This window comes from Aythya marila, assembly GCF_965140915.1.
Source record: "Aythya marila genome assembly, chromosome: 2".
Classification (NCBI taxonomy): Eukaryota; Metazoa; Chordata; class Aves; order Anseriformes; family Anatidae; genus Aythya; species Aythya marila.
In genome coordinates this window covers 95,919,409-95,940,585 of record NC_139043.1, presented here as the reverse complement: position 1 = coordinate 95,940,585, position 21,177 = coordinate 95,919,409, and the positions used below count along the sequence as shown (strand labels likewise).

General features: G+C 36.0%; 1 protein-coding gene across 1 annotated transcript in view; it reads left to right on the top strand.

The window, feature by feature from the left end:
- Positions 1–21,177, top strand: part of LOC309875709 (dynein axonemal heavy chain 5-like) — a gene marked incomplete at both ends in the record, with an annotated part of 145,765 nt that overhangs the window by 61,899 nt on the left and 62,689 nt on the right. The window contains 13 exons of the mRNA XM_082755382.1: positions 679–813; positions 1,838–2,027; positions 3,676–3,893; positions 4,720–5,031; positions 9,486–9,575; positions 9,672–9,908; positions 10,464–10,631; positions 13,416–13,622; positions 14,509–14,838; positions 16,363–16,569; positions 16,657–16,899; positions 17,707–17,861; positions 20,352–21,016. Coding sequence (XP_082611508.1) covers positions 679–813; positions 1,838–2,027; positions 3,676–3,893; positions 4,720–5,031; positions 9,486–9,575; positions 9,672–9,908; positions 10,464–10,631; positions 13,416–13,622; positions 14,509–14,838; positions 16,363–16,569; positions 16,657–16,899; positions 17,707–17,861; positions 20,352–21,016 — 3,157 coding nt within the window. The remainder of the gene's footprint in view (positions 1–678; positions 814–1,837; positions 2,028–3,675; positions 3,894–4,719; positions 5,032–9,485; positions 9,576–9,671; positions 9,909–10,463; positions 10,632–13,415; positions 13,623–14,508; positions 14,839–16,362; positions 16,570–16,656; positions 16,900–17,706; positions 17,862–20,351; positions 21,017–21,177) is intronic.

Here is a 21,177-nt window from a genome sequence, read left to right as displayed (position 1 = left end):
ACCTAATCAATAAGCTACTTAGTGCTGGAAATTGTAAGCAGTGCTCAATGTATTGTTCCAGTCTATCAGTGATAGGAGTTGTGAATCTACCATTACAAATGATTGCATGTAGATCAGAAGATACTTTATTTGAGAAGAAGATACCTTAATTGTTATGAAACCATCCACAGAAAAGAATGCTATTATGTACAGGATAAGGTAGGCTTACGTATAAAATATTGTACTTGTATAATTGCAGTATGTTCTTTTACATCAGTGAGAGATAGACCCTTTTAGTTATCAATCCTTGTACCATATATGAAGATAGTAACAGTGATCAGGTAACAGAGGGTAGTCTGAAGGTGTATGATTTGTTGTTTGTGCATCTGGCATATTATGAATTTATGAAAACGATAGAAGCAGCAGCTTTGTTACAGATGACTTGTAAAAGTGATAGTCTACCACCAAAAGGATGACATGGCAGTCATGGAGTTGCAACACTAGGAAATATTTTCAGGATATGATAGCAACAGAACTGGAGCTCCAGTTGAAATGATAAAGAGCTGTGAAATTCCTTACATGTATACTTAAAAGTTCAATAGCCTAGTCATTTCTTTAGTTATCATAGTCATCAGCCCTTTCTTGATTTTAAAGTCTTTAATTGTTGTGGTACCAATTGTGCTTATTTATTATTTTGAGGTTCACTATGACTTTGGACTAAGAAATATCCTGTCAGTTTTAAGAACACTCGGAGCAGTGAAAAGATCTAATCCCAAAGAACCAGAGAAAACCGTTGTGATGAGAGTTCTGCGGGACATGAACCTCTCCAAATTGGTATTGTAACAGTGGTAACTTTCCCAAAAGAGTACTTTATTTGCATTTGTAAAGTGTATTTATTATGCACTTTGAAAAGCTCTTTTTCTTCAGCACTTGGATACATCCCTTTGCATTTTTTTTACTGCAGTTTTAAATTTTTATCAGAATATGGTTATGGTGTAAGCTCTATTTATTTCTGAAAGAAATTAAAATACCTCAGAAGCATTAAGTGAGAAAAAAAAAAAAAAAAGTGAGAAACACCATTAGATCCTAGAGGACATAACCTGGTCCTCTAGTTACGTTTTACTTTTTCTTCTTTCCGCCCCATCTAAGGAGAGAAAGGAAGAATACATTGTGTTAGCTTTTAATAGTGTCATTGAATATCCTTCTTAATCCAGAATTTCATTTTATACGTTTCTTGGGAGTCTGTTGCCTTTTAGAACATCATAAGAATTGCAATGAGTGAGGTAACTGGTAGCAGCTAACACCTACTTGTATAGAGTAATCTTTTTTGCTATTACTATTTAAAGTATTTGTCTGTCTTTCTATTGCTGTAATTGAAAGGTTATAGCATATCTAGAATCCATGTATGTACACTAGCAACCAGTTTTGTGATGGAACCAATTACGCTGCTTCTGATGTTAATCTATTCAGCACATTGGTACATGCATTCAAACCTATAGGCATGCTTCAGTGATTTACAGAAGGAAAAAGATCATAAAAAAATCCAAGGGAGAGTACAATTTGAATAAATCTTGCTGACTTGTGTAACAAATGGAAAAATGTGTGAGTTTATATTGATAAAAACTCTATTATAAAGTTAACATTTTTACAAGCTTTAAGTATTTAATTTAGAAATTGCTACTTGTGATTGCAAAGTATGAAATTCACTTAATAAAACTGACTCATAATATTTGCTTTGGAAAAGATACAGTTTTATACTGCCATCCTTTAAATGGCATATTCTTAAAGATTGTTTACAGCTGTATTAATAATTTCAATGAATAAATAATGTATTTCCTCTCTACTTTATCCCTGACAGGTGGATGAAGATGAACCTTTATTTATGAGTCTCATTAATGACCTATTCCCTGGAATTACTCTGGATAAAGCTGGGTATCCTGAACTACAGTCAGCCATTCAGAAACAGACAGAGAAAGCAGGGCTTATTCATCATCCACCGTGGATTCTTAAACTCATTCAGCTGTATGAAACTCAACGAGTCCGACATGGTTAGCATGCAAGATGAGGTTTTGAGACTGCATAAAAGCAATAAAGTTTTTTTTTTTTTAATATATTATCCGCTACAGAGTGCAGATTATTTTCACAAAAAAATGTCTTTTGAAATTGAGCAGATGTCATTTTTAAAGCTTATGTAGATATCTTGATGGGAAACTGTTAGGACTCTTTTTCTCTGCGCAACGCACACATAGTGAAATTTTAGCTTTGTTGTATTACATTTTTATGGGTAATATGAGTGTGGCCTTCAGAATGATTGAAATTTCTATAGAGTAAGTTAAAATGTAGAGTATATGTCCCAATTCAGAGACAGCCGAATTTGTTCGGTATTCTGAAAACTACTGTTGCCCTCAGAGTTCAATCATGAAGCTTATGGCTAATGTTATTCTGAAATTGTGATGCTGAGAAGATTACAAAAATAATCTCCCAAATCTTTAATTTAATAGATCATATCAAGCATGCAGTATAGTTCAAAGTGTTGTTTGTGTTCAGATCTGGCCATTTCAACCAAGGAGAAATGCTCCAACCTTCTTGAGCAGGGGGGTTGGACAAGATGGCCTCCACAGATCCCTTCTAATCTCAAGCATTATATGCTTGCATTAGAATACATTTTTGTTGTCCACAAAAGGCTGATGAGTAAGGTTTATTCTGTCCTAGTAAGGATACCAAAAACAGTAGTACAAGCACGTTTACAATTCATAGTTGAATTAAAAAAAAAAAAAAGCCCTCTCTTTGAAATGCTCTCCTCCTCTTCCCAAGACTCTAACAACCTAGGATTTTTTAGTCTGTGAAGGAGAAAATATAAAGGAAATTTAACTAAATTAACATTCAGCTCACTTTAGAGAAAACACCAGGCAGTCTGCATTGTATCAGATTAGGTTTATAAATTGGGTTTTGATTATTTCTTCCATCATTCTGCTGAACTCATTTCCAGACCCAAATAAGGATTGTGTTGTCCAGTTGCCACTAGGGTTAGCAGGAGTTATCTAACTCCCAACCGTGACTTTGAAAGTTCCATCTACTTTTGTACAGACACTGGGCCTCTTGAATAGTTTATTTAGAAAATACAACTAAAGAGTATCAACTGTAGGTTCAATTTGTTGTTAAAGATGTGACTTATTTTCCTCAGGCAATATGTGTAAACACTGATGAAATTAGAAGTGTAGTTACTGCTGACTTTTTTATGTAAAAAATTGTATTAAAATGTCAGCACAGATGGATGCAGGTGCGTATTTTTGTTTTATTTGCTTCAGAAAGATATGCTTAGTTTTGTGTATCATAGGGAACTACTCTTTCTCATTAAACACATTTAGAAATTACTGTTTTTGTTTACCACCAGTTGTGTCAATGTCACTGTATGTGAACATCAAAAGTCAGTTGTGTTTTCCAATTAGAAAAAGGAACAGAACTGCCTGAGGGAGGATACGGACCCATATAGGCTTGCCTGCCATGATAGGACAGGCATTTTTAGAGGCATTTTAATAATATTTAAATTCAATTTCAGCCAACACAGAGTAAGTGGAGTGAGAAACATCTTTTTTGTATTGCCTTTTGATTAAAAAAAAAGGGGATCACTGATGCAAAGGGTCATTAAGGGGTAGCATGAGATTTCATTTTAAGCCATGTTTTTATTGTTTTAAGGTATGATGACTCTAGGTCCAACTGGTGCAGGAAAGACAAAATGCATTAATATTTTGATGAAAGCAATGACAGATTGTGGTGCACCTCATAAAGAGATGAGAATGAACCCAAAGGCAATCACAGCTTCCCAGATGTTTGGTACCCTTGATGTTGCAACAAATGACTGGACAGATGGCATTTTCTCTACATTATGGAGAAAAACTTTAAAAGCAAAGAAGGTAATGGATATTCTATCATGATAGTTAATAAGGGCATTTAATACTCTTTCTATAAGGTCTCATTATCTGTCGTTTATGTGAAAGAGTATAGTTATAAAATCAAATGGGAAAATGCAGTGTTAGTTTTGCACTCGGTCTGAATAGCTGTCTGTACCCAAAAGCCAAAATGATGTGTATATGCCTGAGAGCACAAGGCTTCCCAAACACTAGGGGTTCCAGAAATAAATTGGAAAAGACTTTTGCTTCCTTCCGTAAGCAGGTAGCCCTACTGTTCAAATGCAAAAACAAGGCCTCTTCATGTTTTGACAAGAGGACAGAAAAGGTAATCTTCTGTCTGGTTTTATGTCATTGCCACTCTATTTCACTAATATGAGAATGGAAGAGGCTCTGGTAAGAAATCAATATAGATATTTCCCAATTTGCTTATCAAACCTTCAGGTGATTTTTCAGAGTAATAGCTGCACTCAAATCTTCTGAAGTTTCATGTTCATTCAGTTCTCATTTAGAAAATAGGAAACCTTTTGTGAGGTACTTGGGTAACATCCCACAAGGACTGTGTACTTCCTTTAAAGTCTGTGACTTTCTTTAAAAGGAAATGTTTTCATCCACTTTGATGGGTGATGGGTTTCCTGAGATACTGGGAAAGGTTAAAATCACTGAGGAAATTACAAAGAACTGCAGCTCCTGCCATGCCAATCAGCACCAAATTATGATTCAGTATTTACATCCAAGATTCTGAGATTTAATCGGAGATTAAATTGTTTGTTTTTTTTTGTCAATATACAAAAATTTGCTTTTTTTTGCCTTTTTTTTTTTTTTTTTTTAGGGTGAGCATATTTGGATCGTTTTAGATGGGCCTGTTGATGCAATATGGATTGAAAATCTGAACTCCGTTCTGGACGATAATAAGACCCTGACTTTGGCCAATGGAGATCGTATTCCAATGTCCCCCAGTTGCAAAATTATTTTTGAACCTCACAACATTGACAATGCTTCTCCTGCAACAGTTTCTCGCAATGGGATGGTCTTCATGAGTTCTTCAGTGTTAGATTGGAAGCCTATTTTAACAGCTTGGCTGCAAACTTTGCCTGCTACATACTCTGATGTTCTTTGGAATTGCTTTAATACTGTATTTCAGGTACTTAATTTAGTCATTTTAGGAAAAAAAACAAAAAACATTCCTTACTGTCTATTTATTGAAGTGTTGTTTCTCCCTAAATGTTGTTTCAATTATTTACTTGTGTTTGCTTGCATAATAAAATAGGAATGAGGGATTTAAAAAACAAAAAGGAAAGAGAGAGAGGAAAGGATCTCTAACATTGATGAGTGAGTGAAACTGTATCAGATGAATAACTTGGATGCTTAGTTTGGTCTGCATAGGATAGTTGGTGGTGAATTGTTGTATCCATGATTATTTTATAGTGCAGGTTATCAAAACAGAAATATTCTCTATGGATGTAATTGTTACTGCAATTTTAATTCTTGTTAGGATACATAAAGGGAGTGAATAAACTTCCTTGTTTGTTTTAAATGTAATAAAGTAAATTCAGAAGGAAATTAAGCTACATTCACTCTGGTGGAATCTTTCCTAATTTCAGTTGTAACAGGAATGCATTTGGTCCATTATTTATTTTTTAAAAATATTCTGTAATTCAAACAAATTGAGGCCAGTTCCATGCTGCATGGTATTTTGAAGTTCAATACAAGTGATCAATATAAAATTAGAAGTTCAACATAAAATCAGAAGGACCACTACCATAGCAGTTGTGTCTCTTCCAAAGGAGATTTTTGAGATGACTTCTCTCTGATACATTTTCTTACTGAATTATGTTGAATTAGTAGATCCACAGGGAGAATTCAGAACATTCTTTCCCTCCATTTGGCCTTACCATAATGAATCTTCAAAAAGTGTTCATGAATATCATGGACACTGGTACTCAAAAAGCATCAATTTCAGTAGCATATATATTTTTTCCAATTATGTTGATGTTCTTATTTTTTCTTTGGAAATTTTTCTGGAAATAATTACTACTTTTTACTCTTTCAGCTTTGTAATCCTCTTTTGATTTCCTTACTTAACATCTCTGGAACAAATACAGCTTGTTTCTATACGTTCCGTTCCCATTCACTGTCTTCTCTGATATTCCTGTGTAATTTGTGTTGGATATATCTTGGACTTCTCCTGTAATATTTTTTTGTCTTTGTTGGATTTTATAAATGCAGTTTGTAATGAACTTTGAGCGACATTTTCAGAAAGTTTATTATTATACAATATGAAAAAAGCCATGATTAATATAACTTTGGAATGCCTAGAATGTTGACAAATGTCTTCTTACAGATATGTTTCATTTTAGCGCCCATTTACTTTAAAACCAATGTTTAACAAGCTATTTATTTTGTTCTACCTCAATAACATAATGATATGACATAGTATTTACTGCAGCAGCAAGAGAATCAATTCTGATAATGAATTTTAAAATACGCTTCCGAAGTAATGTGTATGTGGGTCAATTTACTGCTTCTTTGCCACAATTCTATTCATGTTTTGTTTTGTTTTTTTTTTTGGTTACAACTTGCTCTGAAAACATAATAACAACTTTTAAAATACCCAAGCCTGAAGCAATAGCAATAAAGTCCAGGAAAATATGTATTTTATTAGATTGAGAGTTGAAAATACAGTGAAATATGAAGTTAGTTCTATGCTGAAGGCTGCATTTGGAACTATCGAAATGTAAATGAAAGCTGTCATGCTGTCAGCTTTCTTTCACTTCTAATGAGCTATCTTTGCTGCTCAAATAACAGAAGAGGGTAATGCCACTTTTGTATTGAGATGGCTCTTTTTACAGTTATTATTTCTCCCCACATAAAATAAAAAAAGGATAAGTAAATTCTAAAACAAAAATTGTGAAATAAAATGCATCAGCAATGGTAGTCAAAGCCCAAATACAGGACTTGGTGAATTTAATGCTGGTATTAAGAAAAGCACAGATATAAGCGGCTTCCAAATATCTGATATTTTAGAAGAAAATGAAGATTAGGTTATAGATGGAAATAGAGTAACTAAGGAAAATTAGACTTTAAGTATGCCTAAAGGGGTCTTCTGAAGGCAATCAAAATTGAACTAAAACAGAAGACACTTGCTACAGTAATTCCAATTTGCTTAAAAGAAACATTGATTATTTATGGTAATAAAAATAGCATTTGTCACTGAAAGCATATATATAGTCAAAATCAGCATTAATGAAGGCACAGCAAGTAGCAATAATGTAGAAGAAAGTGGCAGAGAACAATACTTGTGAATCAGTGGAAATAATTTATTTATTCTTTTCAAGTACAGTGCAAATACTCTTACAAGTCATCAGTTTTTATATAAAAGACAGGAGACAGTCCAAAAGACAGGGATAAATTAAAAAAAAAAACAAACAACAACTCACACACAACACATATAACAAAACAGAAGAAAAACCCAAACCTTACTTTAAGTCAGGTTTATCTTTGAGTTCTTTCTGTTTTCATGGGATTTTTTTTTTTAAATGGTTACTGCAGGGTTGGACTTTTACCCTTCCTTTCTCAGTTCTTTCTTCTCAGTAACATTTCATGCTTGGGAATGATTTCAATCATTGATTAAAATAATTAAAATCATAGGGTGATTTTAAGTAAACTTCCATCCCCTTCCAAAGTCTCTACTCTCTTATGTTTAAAAGCTATACTGCCTTTTTTTTTATTTATTTTATTATTATTTTTTTTTTATTTTAATCTGTGATTGGTGCTGCTACCTGTAATCAATAAAACTGCTTAGTTGATGGGAATAATTATCCAAGACATTTTCAAAGAATTGAATTAAAATAATTACCTGAGTGGTGTTATTTAGTTTGCCTGCAAAGTATGAAGCTCAAATAAGTGTCGTATGTTATGTTAGGAACATGAGTGTCAACACACCTGTGTACTTTTCAAATGGAAACAAACAAACAAAAAACAAAACCCCCCAAAATGTAATTTTTTAATTAGATCACACTTTTTTTTTTTTTTTTTTTTTTTTTTCAATCTGATGTTCTGGATCCTTTAGTGACATATTCTGGACACTTCAGAGATGTCCTAAAAACAGCAGAGTAGACAGATGTGACATATTTTCCCATATCAGATCTCACTCTAATTTCATTTGGGTGAAGGCTGCCATTACCTCTGGAGCATAGAGTTGAAAATATAATCCAAAGAGTTGCCTGGCTTTAATATTTAAACGATGATGCTTAAATGACTGTTACAAATATTAATAACTTGGCATAATTTAATTGTGCTTGTGCTTGTCTAACCCTTTAGAGTACGTTTCCTACTTCTTGCTCTAAAGAGCATTCTACAGACCAGTGAGTTCCACAGTAATGGTGGGAGTATTGGTGGGATACCATTTTCAGATATTTCATTTTGCAGTTCCTGATCCAAATTCATCACAGTTTTTGCTTATTGGCCATGGCTCAACTAATTTTTCTAGTACCTCATCCAAACAAAATACCCCAATAAGCAGCTAATTCATGCTAATTGCTCTTTAGAACTTGCATCCTTCTGTCTGTCATGTATTGTTTTCAAAATATTGGTAATGAAGTATTAGCATATATGGACCTGAGGCTTCTTTTTTAATGCATAAGCTCAAAGAACAAGAGTTACACAAACCTCATTGGAATTGTAAGTAGCGTAAAACTGTTTCTGGTGAAAACTGAGCTCTTGAAAGAACAGAATACTTTGACTTATGAAATATCTTTATTCTGAGCATCTCAAACCAATTATTAAACAATCTGTAGTACCCTCTGAGATATCTAGCCTATTTTACAGATGAAGAAGCTGAATCTCAGAGAGATTTAGGTCCAAGTTTTAAAGGTCTTTAGAACTGAATCTTCCACACTGTTTGCATGTAGATAGTAACTGGTATTTCAGAATAGTTCTGTGCGGCAAATCTCAGAGTGAACTTTACATCAAATTGCAACTTTGCTAAAGATGTTTCAGAATACTTGACAAAGGCAGACATGGTAGCAACCTCTATGGAATAATCTGAGAAAAGTCTGGGTTACGCTTACATCAGTTATAAAATTCCCTTTGGATCCTGTCATGGCTCTACATAAAACTGAGAGTGCTAGTTTCAAGAAGGATAGGTACGTTATGGTTCAGTCAGAACAGATCAGATAGAAATGTATAGTGGTGAGGTCATGCATTATATACGCATCATTACAGCAGTTTGAGTGCTTTTATCTTCCCACTACAAAAATGGCAATGGTAGATTAAAATCTCCAGTGGAGAGCACAAATGGCAGATCCTTGATGTAGCTGAAAAGCAGCCTTCAAATTGCTCTTTATAAAATTGCTGTATGTAGCTTATACAAATAATTCTGCTGACTGTGGTAAATCAACTTTTTAAAAAATATATATTATTGTTAGCAAAATTCTGTGGTCTGTCTGAGTAGCTGTAATTCCAGAAATGGGGTAAAATTTTATTGTTAAGAGAGCTGAGAACATAGTTGAAATTAAGAAATTGTTTATGTCTAAGAATAAATCATACCACTGAAACAAGGAAACAGATTCCTTAAGTGATGCCTTTCCTTTTCAGGATATGATCAATTTTGTTTTCTCCTCTGTGACACCAAAAATGCCAGTTTTAGAATGCATGTACATCAAACAAGCTATTGACCTTCTACAGGTAGATTTGACATCACTTTTTCTATCTTTTATTCTGTTATTTGTGCTAGGATGTTGTTCTAGCAAGGCAGTAGTCACATGTTGCATCTGTTTGCAGGGTTTATTGTCAGACCGAGATGAGAAACAGCTCAGTGAGGAACATATTGCTCGCTTGTTCATTTTTGCTGTAATGTGGTCTTTTGGAGCACTTTTGGAACTGGATGACAGGCTGAAAATGGAGCTGTTCCTACGGAAGCACTCTGCAGTGAAGGAACTTCCAGCTGTGAGTGGAGAAGAAACCATGTTTGAATTTGTAATTAATTCATGTGGCCAGTGGGAGCACTGGTCAAAGAAGGTTAGTATGTTGGGACATGCTAAGCTTTCTCAATGAGTATAAAAGATAGACGTATTTGGTAAGAGGCATATTATTTTATCGTTTAAAGCCCTCCATAATTCAGTTAAGAAGATCAGCCCTACCAAATGTTCAAAGAGTTTCCTTTGTGAAAGTTTTTTGTTTTGTTTTGTTTTGTTTTTTCTTTTTCTTTCTTTTCTCCATAAATACCTGTTTTCAGAGAATGGGAACATACATTTGAAATAGCTTTGGAAGTGAAACAAAAGAGTTACCTTAGCTTTGTCTGCTGTCTGTCACCCTAGTGTTTAAGATCTCCCAGCAAGGAAAGGCTATCTTCATGTATCTTCATGTGCTGGAGAATAGTGAAGTGAAAATATCCTGTTAGTCTAACACCTTTTTAGAAAAGCTTAGCAAGGTACCGTGTGGTTATATATGGATGCTTGGCTTTCAGGAAGAAATGTTTTGCTCATGTACAGTGCATTTGTTTTTGTGTTTGATGCAAAGTGCCTGTGAGGTCATGTAGAAAACCTCAGACTTTTCCATATCTTTCTTATGCAGGTCCCTGAATATATTTACCCTAAAGATTCAGTACTGGAATATACTTCCATTCTAGTTCCAAATGTAGACAGTGTACGAACAGACTTTCTAATGCACACCATCATGAAGCAAGGAAAAGCTGTTTTGCTGATTGGGGAACAGGGAACAGCAAAAACAGTTATGATTAAGGTAGGTGGAATGGAAAACCAAAAAATATATTTGTATGATAACACTGTAATAAAAATAATTGACGTCACAAATGGTTGAATGGAAGTAAAAGAGTTTGATTTGTCTTTCTGTTACATAATAGCATTCTCACTGAGTCCTTTAGGCAATACGTACATGGCCTACAAGCAAAAAACCATAAGTATCTATACTTTAGTCTAGAGGGTTAGAGAGTTCTTTTAAACTTCGCTAACCGTGGTTGCAAGATTATGTGATAAATGCTCTTTCATCTGCTTTCTCTTCTTTTGGAGAAGTCAAACTGGAGATTTTGATAAGGTAATGTTGATTCTTGGAGGATTTTTTAATTTCCTTGTGCTTTTTCAGTGGTGGCACATGTGAGTGGATCTTTTGTACACACTTTTTGCATAGACATTCTTCACAGGTCAAACTGGAGAGAAATAAAGAACTTCCTTCTTTACTCTGGGTAATTTTTCAGAGGGTAAAATTAGTGTTTATTATCTGCTCTTTTAGTTCCTTCACCGAAAATGACATTGTTCTTTCTGTGAAGTAAAATAATAACAAGATTACTACTAAATTAACATATTTTCCATATTGCTAAATGGTGCCAGTTAATCTTGTGACACATATGAAAACTAATAACTTGCTACAGAGGAGCCGATAAACAAAAAGATGAGAAAACACAAATCTCATACCAAACCTGGCATCCCTTATTTTAAAAGTCTAAGTTTAATGGTTTTCAGTGTGGTTTTTATGATTTTCAGGGGAATATGTATACCTTTTCATCAATGAAAGATAGCTACATAAAGCTGATCTTCTGTTAGGACAGCTGAATTTACCATGCAGGCATCTGTACCTCTTACTGCAGGATCTGTAGAGATCTGGAAATTGAAAATATTTGAAGAACGCTGACCTAAAGTGACCTTTGGCTTTCTTAAAATCTGGATCCATTTTGTGTCCCCCAAGAATGTGCTTTCTGAGTCCTGACATAAAGTGAGTTGTACCAATGCCAGTAGCCATTAATATGACTTTTTCAGTTCAGCTGTTGATGCCAACATGCATGCCGGTGTAATGTCAGCTTCTGTTCCTGGCACCAGCTGGAGAACTATTTTAGCAGAGTGAAGAGGCGGGGTCTGGATGGTGGTCTCGATATTCTACATACTGGATTTTGGCCAGATACTGGCAACCTCGAGCCTTCAGCTGCCATTCCTGTCCCTAAAAATAATTGGAGCTGATTCTTGGGAGTTGCTTACCCCATGTCTATTCTATGGAGGAGGGTATGTTCCTTACACAGGGGAGCATAGTGTCAAAAAGTGCCAGTGGATATTTGACCTCGTTTAAGGTTAAGACTGCAAGTTAACTGCCTCTACAACTGTCCCTTTTTGCTGTCACCTTCTGTAGAATTGTACTTTGCTATACCTTGTGGAGAAGAAATTTCCAGATACAGGCATCTGCTTTCATGAAAAACTGAAAAGGTTTTATTGTCGATCACTTCAGGTAGTAATCTGCAGGGTTGAGTAGGGCATCAGTATATATTAAAACAAAGACCTTACACTGGAAAGCTTTTTTTATTTTTTAAGACACTCTCTGTGTTTTTAATTCTTGCATTGCCAAAATAACCACCTGATTTTAACTTGAAGCTGGTGTGATAGAGTTGAATATTGCATCTAGAATCTGATAGCAAACGAACTGAAATAATCTCAGTAAATAAACTCTTCTTTTTCAAAGATGTTTCTCATTTATGTTCTGTGTATATTAACGTTACCATGTAAAGACTCTGAAATGCTGTAATTAATAAAACACAAATGTGTGTTTTAAGTGGTTTTGTATTCATGGTTGTGGTGCATTGACCTTGGATGCTTAATCAACAATGATAAGGACTTATTTTTCTGATGTACTAAGCATTTCTAGTCAGCTCTGTTATAAAGATAAGAACTTTAATTATATTAAATTTCGTCATCACAGTGGAAGAATGGAACCTTTAAAAGAAATAATGTTGGAAATCTGGAATTTTTAATACTATTTTATGTCCCAGGATTCTTGCTAAACAAAACATTTGCTTTGCTATATATGTATGTCTTGGTGTCACTCCAGGGTTACTTTTTTTTCTTTTTCTTTTTTGTTCCAGTATAAAAGCACATTAAATATGAAAAATGGAACTCTGTTGTTTTAGGGCATAAGCAATGGCAGTGGGAATTGTATGCATTCATAAAACCCAAGGACTCCTGTCTTCATTAAGAAAAGATAAATAGCAGTAAATTTGGTGTAGCTGGGTTTCATTTTACACTACTGTTCCCTTGCATTGCTTTAGATGTAAGGTACGGAAATAGTGTAAATTTGAAAAAGGATTTCTTTTTCACTTGTTCCTTGAAGACTGCTGTAACAGATCACCATTAATAGATTGAGTTTAGAAAAAAAAAAAAAAAAACACAAAAAAACAAACAAAACAAACAAACAAACAAAAAACAAAAACCACAGCATTTACTAATGGAAAGTTTATTTGCATCCTGAGTTGTCATATGTCTATTTGTTAAAGTAAGTCTGTTAAAAGCTTATGAATTTTAATATTTAGAAACTTTATACAAAACATTAACTGAGAGTTTGAATTTCATGTGGGAGACAGTATATTTACTTTAAATAAACTGCTGTTTGGCATTTTAAAGTTACTAGCAAGACTAAGATTTCGTAGATGTCTGATTTTTGCAGGGCAGCTGGACGTCTGTGTCTCCTGTCAGTTGAATTCATCTGGAGTTACCAGTTCATTTTACTTAAAATTGGTTTATCTTACAGGATTATATGAGCAAGTATGATCCTGATGTTCACTTGAACAAGCGTCTGAACTTTTCTTCCGCAACTCTGCCAAATATGTTCCAAAGAAGCATAGAAAGTTACGTAGACAAAAGAATGGGCACCACTTATGGTCCTCCAGCAGGGAAGAAAATGACTGTCTTTATTGATGACATCAACATGCCTGTGATTAACGAATGGGGTGATCAGGTAAAAGGAACATGTTGACATTTGGGAATTGGTGGTTTTACCATTATTGCTGTTGGAAGTGTTGACCTGTGGGTTACAAAATTGACAAAGTTTCGGAAAAAATTTTGTAACATTGACTGGATCAAGGATGTCTACTAAAAGCACTTTGCCCAAGCCAGGTTTATTGTGAGTGATAAGCTGCGAGTGCCAAAAGATTAGGGCCAGCATCAAGCCATTTGGTGCAAGCATTGTAAATTCTGAGTCTTTTGTTTTGGTTACATGCAGAGCCCACAGAATTTACAAACTCTCTGCACTCAGAACCAGTCTGGGAAAGGAAGCATGCAAATCCAGGAAGCCAATGGAAATTCTTTCCTTCTGTCCACTCTGTGCTTTAAAGTACAGTTATTATTAGGTGAAATCTAATGCCACAGTTGACATCCAAGTCTAGTGAGCTGCTTGGAGGTATTCATAAATGAATACTTTATAGACCTGTACTCTGAAAGGTTGACTTAAGTTTAAAAAAATTACTGCTGAGGAAAAGTCATATTCTTCATTCTAGTGTAGCTCTGTAATCCTGCTCTGTTGCTGCCTCTATACAAGTGGATGTGTGACTGTGCTTTGTGCTAAACTAACCATTCTTTGTCACTCATCTATTTGGCACCCAAAACTTAGATGCAGCCAGTCCACTGCATCAAGACTCTTGGTACCATTTTGCATGGCTTTATAAATTGCTGAAGTGCTCAGCGGAATATCTGAGATTAAGAGAGACAGAAAATGTCTTTCCTTCTGTCTATTGATTTGTTATACTTGATATTTCCTCTTTTATTTATTTACTTATTTAATTATTAAGTTGAGAATCCTGAAATACTTAACTGCTCTGTTTCTTTTTTCGGGGTGGGAAAACTAGATCACCAATGAGATTGTAAGGCAGCTGATGGAACAGAAGGGTTTCTACAATTTGGAGAAGCCAGGTGAATTTACAAATGTGGTTGACATCCAGTTTGTAGCTGCTATGATTCACCCTGGGGGAGGTCGGAATGACATCCCACAGCGCCTGAAACGCCATTTCACAATCTACAACTGCACACTGCCTTCCAGTTCATCTATTGATAAAATATTTCGAACAGTTGCTGAAGGCTATTTCTGTGAACAACGAGGTTTCCCTGAAGAAATATGTAGACTGGCTTCAGCATTAGTATCTACAGCTCGAAAAGTCTGGCAAACAACAAAAGCAAAGGTAATGTTACATCTGCTGCAAAGTCTTTGAAACATCAGACCATGACAAAAGAGCAAGATCTGGGCTTTTGTACTGTTTTGTGTGTTCATTCTTCATATTGTGAAGTCGTGACCTATTGCTATAACTTCTGTCTAATGCTTCCATTCTGATTTTTTTGCTACAAGTACCTAGTTAGTTGACTAAACACGTAGTTAATGTAAGAAATGTATCATGTAAGTATAAAATAACAAACATAGCTGATGAGAACATTTAGAGGTCTTCTGGTTGAGAAAATGTCAAGGGCATAAGGAACCGTAAATTAAAAGCTGTGTAGGATTCTTCTATAAAGATGTTTGGGATTATGAGAAAATTTAAAGACCTGACAGATTGCCAAGCCAGTTTCAATAATTTACTAGCATTTCTGCCTATCCAGTGAGGTCCCAGTTGACCAGAGGTTAGGTAATTTGACTCCAATCTACAAGAAGGGCAGGAAGGAGAATCCAAGGAATTACAGGCCTGTCATCCTGTCCTTGGTGCCACAGAAGGTTATGGAGCAGATCATCTTGAACGTCATCACATGGCACATATGGGACAACTGAGTGATCAGAAGCAACCAGGATAGGTTTATGAAAGGCAGATCCTGCCTGACTAACCCAGTCTCCTTCTACAAGATGACCTGCTTCATATATGAGGAAAAGGCTGTGATGTTGTTTAGCAGGATTTTACTAACATTTGACAGTTTCCCACAGTATTCTCCTGAAGAAACTGGCTGCTCATGGCTTGGGCAGGTGTACAGCTTGCTAGCTGAAGAACTGGCTGGATGGCCAGGCTCAAAGTCACAGTGAATGGAGTTCAATGCAGTTGGTGGCCAGTCACTGGTGGCAATCCCCAGGACTCAGTACTGGGGACAGTTTTGTGCGACAATTTTATCAGTGATCTGGCTGAAGGAATCCACTCTCAGTAAGTTTGTGGACAATGCCAAGCCAGGAGGGACCGTTGATCTGCCTGGGGACAGGAAAGCCCTGCAGAGGGATCTGGATGGGCCAGATGGATGGGGCGAGTCCAGCTGCATGATATTCAAAAAGGCCAAATGCCAGGTCCTGCAGATGTGTCATGACAACCCCATGCAGAGAGGGGGAAGAGTGCTTGGAAAGTTGCCTGACAGAAAAGGATATGGGGGTGCTGGTCAACTGCTGGCTGAACACAAGCCAGCAGTGTGCCAATGGCATCCTGGACTGCATCAGAAACAGTGTGGCCAGCAGGACTAGGGAAGTGATTGTCCCCTTGTGCATGACGCTGGTGAGGTCGCACCTTGAGTACTGTGTTCAGCTTGGGACCCTCACTACAAGAAGGATGTTAATTGTGAAATTAAAGACATCATCATTGCTACTGTCATTTCTTCATTTTTAACTTTGCTTTTTAAATGACAAGCATGCGTTTCTGCTTTAATGTGACATTGATGTTGAAAATATGCAGTATTCGCTTAAGTCTAGATAGGAAATATTTAGTACTTATTTGAATATAAATTATGACATTCTTTTCTAGATGTTACCAACTCCTGCTAAATTTCATTACATCTTTAATTTACGAGACCTTAGCCGCATTTGGCAAGGAATACTTACAGTTACTTCTGAAGTCTGCCAGAGCATCAGTGTTTTGGTAGCCTTGTTCCAGCACGAATGCAGACGTGTTATTGCAGACAGGTTCACCAGCCAAAGTGATAAAGACTGGTTTGAAGATATGATGAAAAAGGTAGGCAAATAATATTAAAGTATTTGCCACAGAAAGAGGTTGGTGAAATGTTTTATGACTAAAGCAATCCTTAATGTATTGTTGTAGATTGCTGCTGCAGAACATGGCCAAAATCTATTTGAAAATGGATCCACAGAATTATACTTTGCGGATTTTTTGCGTGATGCCCCTGAAGCTACTGGAGATGAACCTGATGATATAGATTTGAAGGCTCCTAAAATTTATGAGCCTATCCCATCTTTGGATTATTTGGCTGAAAGACTGCAAATGTTCATGCAACAGTACAATGAGACCATCAGAGGATCAAAGATGGATTTAGTATTTTTCAAGGTATTAGTGCTTTTAATTATATAAATACAAAACCCACCTGGTCCTTAGCTTTTACTGATGTATGGATCTTACAGTTTTTCCATCAGATTATATTTGGAGATAGCCAGAATTGCAAGCCCTGTTTCCAGTGAAGTTTACAAATAAGATCTATAAAGTCATGCTTCTGTCTCCCACCTGCCTTCGCTTCCACAAATTATTCCATCTCTTTGCAGTTCTCCATCTTTTCTTTCTCTTGGCTTGCATAATCCAAAGCATAACTCATTTGTTTCTACAGTACACATTATGAATGTCATCTGGCATCTCTAGAAGTCACCTCCTTAAAGGTGCCTTGGTACATGCTTCTTTTTTTTCATCTTTAGACTTAGTTCTCTAAGATAAATACGACAGTTGAATAAGAAATTTCTGTAGTGTACTCGTATTGTACTTTCGGCAACCTACTTGGAGAGACTATAAATAGCTCAGCTAAAAAGTTGGAGGATGGTGTTAATCCTCTTCCTTTCTAGTTTTCCTTCAGTCCACTAAAGAGGCATGCACTCAGCTCTGCTTAGTACAAATACTGCATATGACATTGTGTCATATGAGTTCGATACAGGGACATTTCTCTTGGGCTAGGTCTGCTGGCCATGGAAGTCCAGGGGAAATCTCTTGATTTTGATGAGTACAAGAGTGAGTCTTTGGCATAGGCTCCAGAGAAGCCTCTAGCTGTTGAAAATCAGTTGCTCAGTGATGTTTTCAAGATGAATATTATTTTTATGGCTGTTCATCCTTTTTTCTTTTTTTCTTTTCTTTCTTTCTCTCAATACACAGGATGCAATCACCCACTTGATTAAAATATCACGGATTATTCGTACTCCACAAGGAAATGCATTGTTGGTGGGTGTGGGTGGATCTGGAAAACAGAGTCTGACCAGACTAGCATCATATATTGCTGGATATGAGAGCTTTCAGATTACTTTAACAAGGTAACATAACGCAGTGTACATAGATAGACATTTGCTATAGAAATGAATGGCAAACAAGCAACTTAAAGCAATGCAAACCTGTCAAACATTTGATCCCTCCTTGTAAACTACATTTTCAACCAAAAGCACCTATGCAAATGCACAATCTGTAGATGACAGATCCTGGGTCTTTATTTTTCTACCTTTGTACCATTGACAAGAAGTCTTTCTTTCCTTCAGCATTTGAGTCCGCAATGGATCCTCGTGAAGTCCCACTAAATTATCATAGAATCACAATCATTAAGGTTGGAAGAGACCTCCAAGATCCATCATCCTACAACCAATATCACCCACTAAACCATGTCCCTAAGCACCAGGTCCAACTTTTCCTTGAACAACCCCCAGGGACGGTGACTCCACCACTTCCCTGGGCAACCTATTCCAATGCCTGACCACTCTTTCTGAGACACTTTCTTCCTCTGTTTAACTTTTCCCATTTTGCACTAAATATAACATGGAATAATATACTGGTGTATTGTGTGTGGTAACCAAATACTGATGACTGGGGAAAATAATGACTTTTGCTGTAGATGCTTATGTTCCCAGAAAGTATGATTGCAACTGTCACCAACAGCTTAATAGTGGGTAGTACTGGAATTTAGTAATTTGTAGAAACTGGGGAGGAAAGAGGGACACTTATTTATTTATTTATTCTTAATTTGAACCCTGTATAATAGAGTTTTCTTGTTTTCTGTCTTTATTCTCTGCATGTTGTTTTTAAAAGGTCTCTGTCATTCCTGACAAGAGCATTGTAAGAGATCTCTGCAATGCTTTGTCAGCATTGTCACTTAATTGTCTGGAAGGTGTTCATTTAAACCTTTCTGAAGTGACTGGGAGTAACTACTGCCTTCCACCTGTTTATCTTTTGGCATAGGGTTTACAGGGCTGTCAGCGTGTTTTGACTCTGAAAACTACTTGACACACTGAAAAATCTTCCTGAGAGAGATGTATCAGGTCTTTGAACATTTTTATGAGGTTTCTGCTGAGGGGGAAGAGAAAGAAAGACATATCAAGGCCTTTTTCTGTGTCCCAGAGGCAGAGGGAAAGAATGAAATAAAGGAGGAAAAGAAAAAAAGCTTAGAGTCACAGAATAGGTTAGAAAAAATTCATTTGCTGAAACTATCTAGAGGTGGGCTAAAAGCAAGTAGCTGAAAGCATGTATTTACAAAGTAAATAGTCATCTTTTGTAACTTGCCACAGGAGTCTGTGGAGGAAGCAGGTTTAAAAATGGATACTGGAGGAAAGAGATGGACATTCCTAATGTTCCTAATACAATGGCTGTAAATATGGAGTGGAGAGGGGAGGAGAGGAATGGGCAGCGAAGAGTGGATCCTGGCTCGTATTCTCTCCAAGTAGCATTTCTCGTTGCCAGCATTACGAATATTGAGCTAGATGGGCTGCTATTCTGACTCAGCGGAGAAATTCATGTTCTTATCAGAATACCACAAATCACTGTAATAACCGTAGCTGACACTTGCAAACTGAACAGTGAGATTGTTGTACAAGTTCTGCAGTGCTTACATTAGGGGTATTTGTAGAGCAGTGTTAAGATGGAGCTACAAGAGCAGTGGGAGACTTTCTGTATGGCATATTTAATTTCAAAACTGTGTCGTTTTCAAATACTGAATAATGGGTTGTGTGTATTGCAAGTATTACTTGTAGCTTTGAAGAGACTCTTGGAAATAAGAAACTTTCCAAAAAAACCCCAGCTTCCTAAATTCAGCAATGTAATAGTCTAAGTACACAATGGACAAAATCTGCCATTTTAGTAACCTTACTTTGCTTCATCTGATACTGCATAATCTGAAAACTGTAGCTGAATTTGCATGGACTTTATCAGAATCATACATATATGTATGCACCAGCTACAAGAGGCATAATGAATGAACCAGTCATAGTTCCCATTCACAGTGGAGTTTATCAGCTCAAGTGATAATGTTCAAACACATCCTTTGATTTCAGTTAAACCAAATAACGCAGTAAAAACTTCAGTAGTGGTTATTCTTGTCTCTTAGTGACTTAATTTAACTTGATATGAATATCTTCAAAAGATAATACAGCTGTATTTATGTAATGGCTACAGGCAGCAGAGTATACTTGACAACTTAATCCAGCCACTCTAACCTTCAGTTCTAATAAGGAGCTTCAGTCTACAAATTGTAGAGATGCAAAGTAATATCGTGCATACATTAAACATAGTATTACTCTTACCATTTTTTTTCCCCCCAGCATATTATTCTGTTGATTTCAGCTCATCTCCCATGATTTATGGAACTGATCATTTACTTTTGGAAAATATTTAAGAAAGAAACCTGAAAAATGAAAGCAGGAGATACAGTATTAATATCATATGTAGATTTTTGTCTTGCTTAAGTAAACTGAGCCAGATGATAGATATTTCTTAGAATGACCTTTCATTTTTGTTCTTTCTTTAATCCTTTTCTATCTCAGAACATATGCCACCAGTAACCTCATGGATGATCTGAAAATCTTGTACCGCACTGCTGGGCAAAAAGGAAAGGGCATTGTCTTTATATTCACAGACAACGAAATCAGAGATGAATCTTTTCTTGAGTACATGAACAATGTTTTGGCTTCAGGTGAAGTCTCAAATCTTTTTGCACGAGATGAAATAGGTGAAATCACGCAAGACTTGATACCAGCAATGAAGAAGGAGTACCCAAGGCGTACTCCCACTGGTGAAAATCTTTATGATTACTTTCTTACTCGAGTTCGAAATAACTTACATGTGGTTCTTTGCTTTTCTCCCGTTGGGGAAAAATTCAGAACTCGTGCACTCAAATTTCCAGGTCTGATTTCAGGCTGTACCATGGACTGGTTCCAATGCTGGCCTAAAGATGCTCTTGTAGCAGTTGCACAGCATTTTTTAGCTTCCTACCATATCGAGTGCACAGATGAAGTGAAACAAAGTGTTGTTAACACCATGGGAACATTTCAAGACATTGTAGCTGAAAAATGTGTTGAATACTTTGAACGATACAGGCGCCGAACATTTGTGACTCCAAAATCTTACCTGTCCTTCATTGGAGGCTACAAAACTATTTATGAAGATAAGTTTGCCAATGTTGGAAGCTTGTCTGAACGTATGAGAACAGGTACTGTAATTTTTTGTTGTGTTAGTTGTTGTTTTGTTGTTGTTGTTGTTGTTGTTGTTTTTTTTTTTTTTTTTTATTTGAGAAGATTTTGAATAAAAGAATGTAAAAGTGTAGATTCTTACATACCTAGAGAGTTAGCTTACGAATTTAAATTGTGAGCT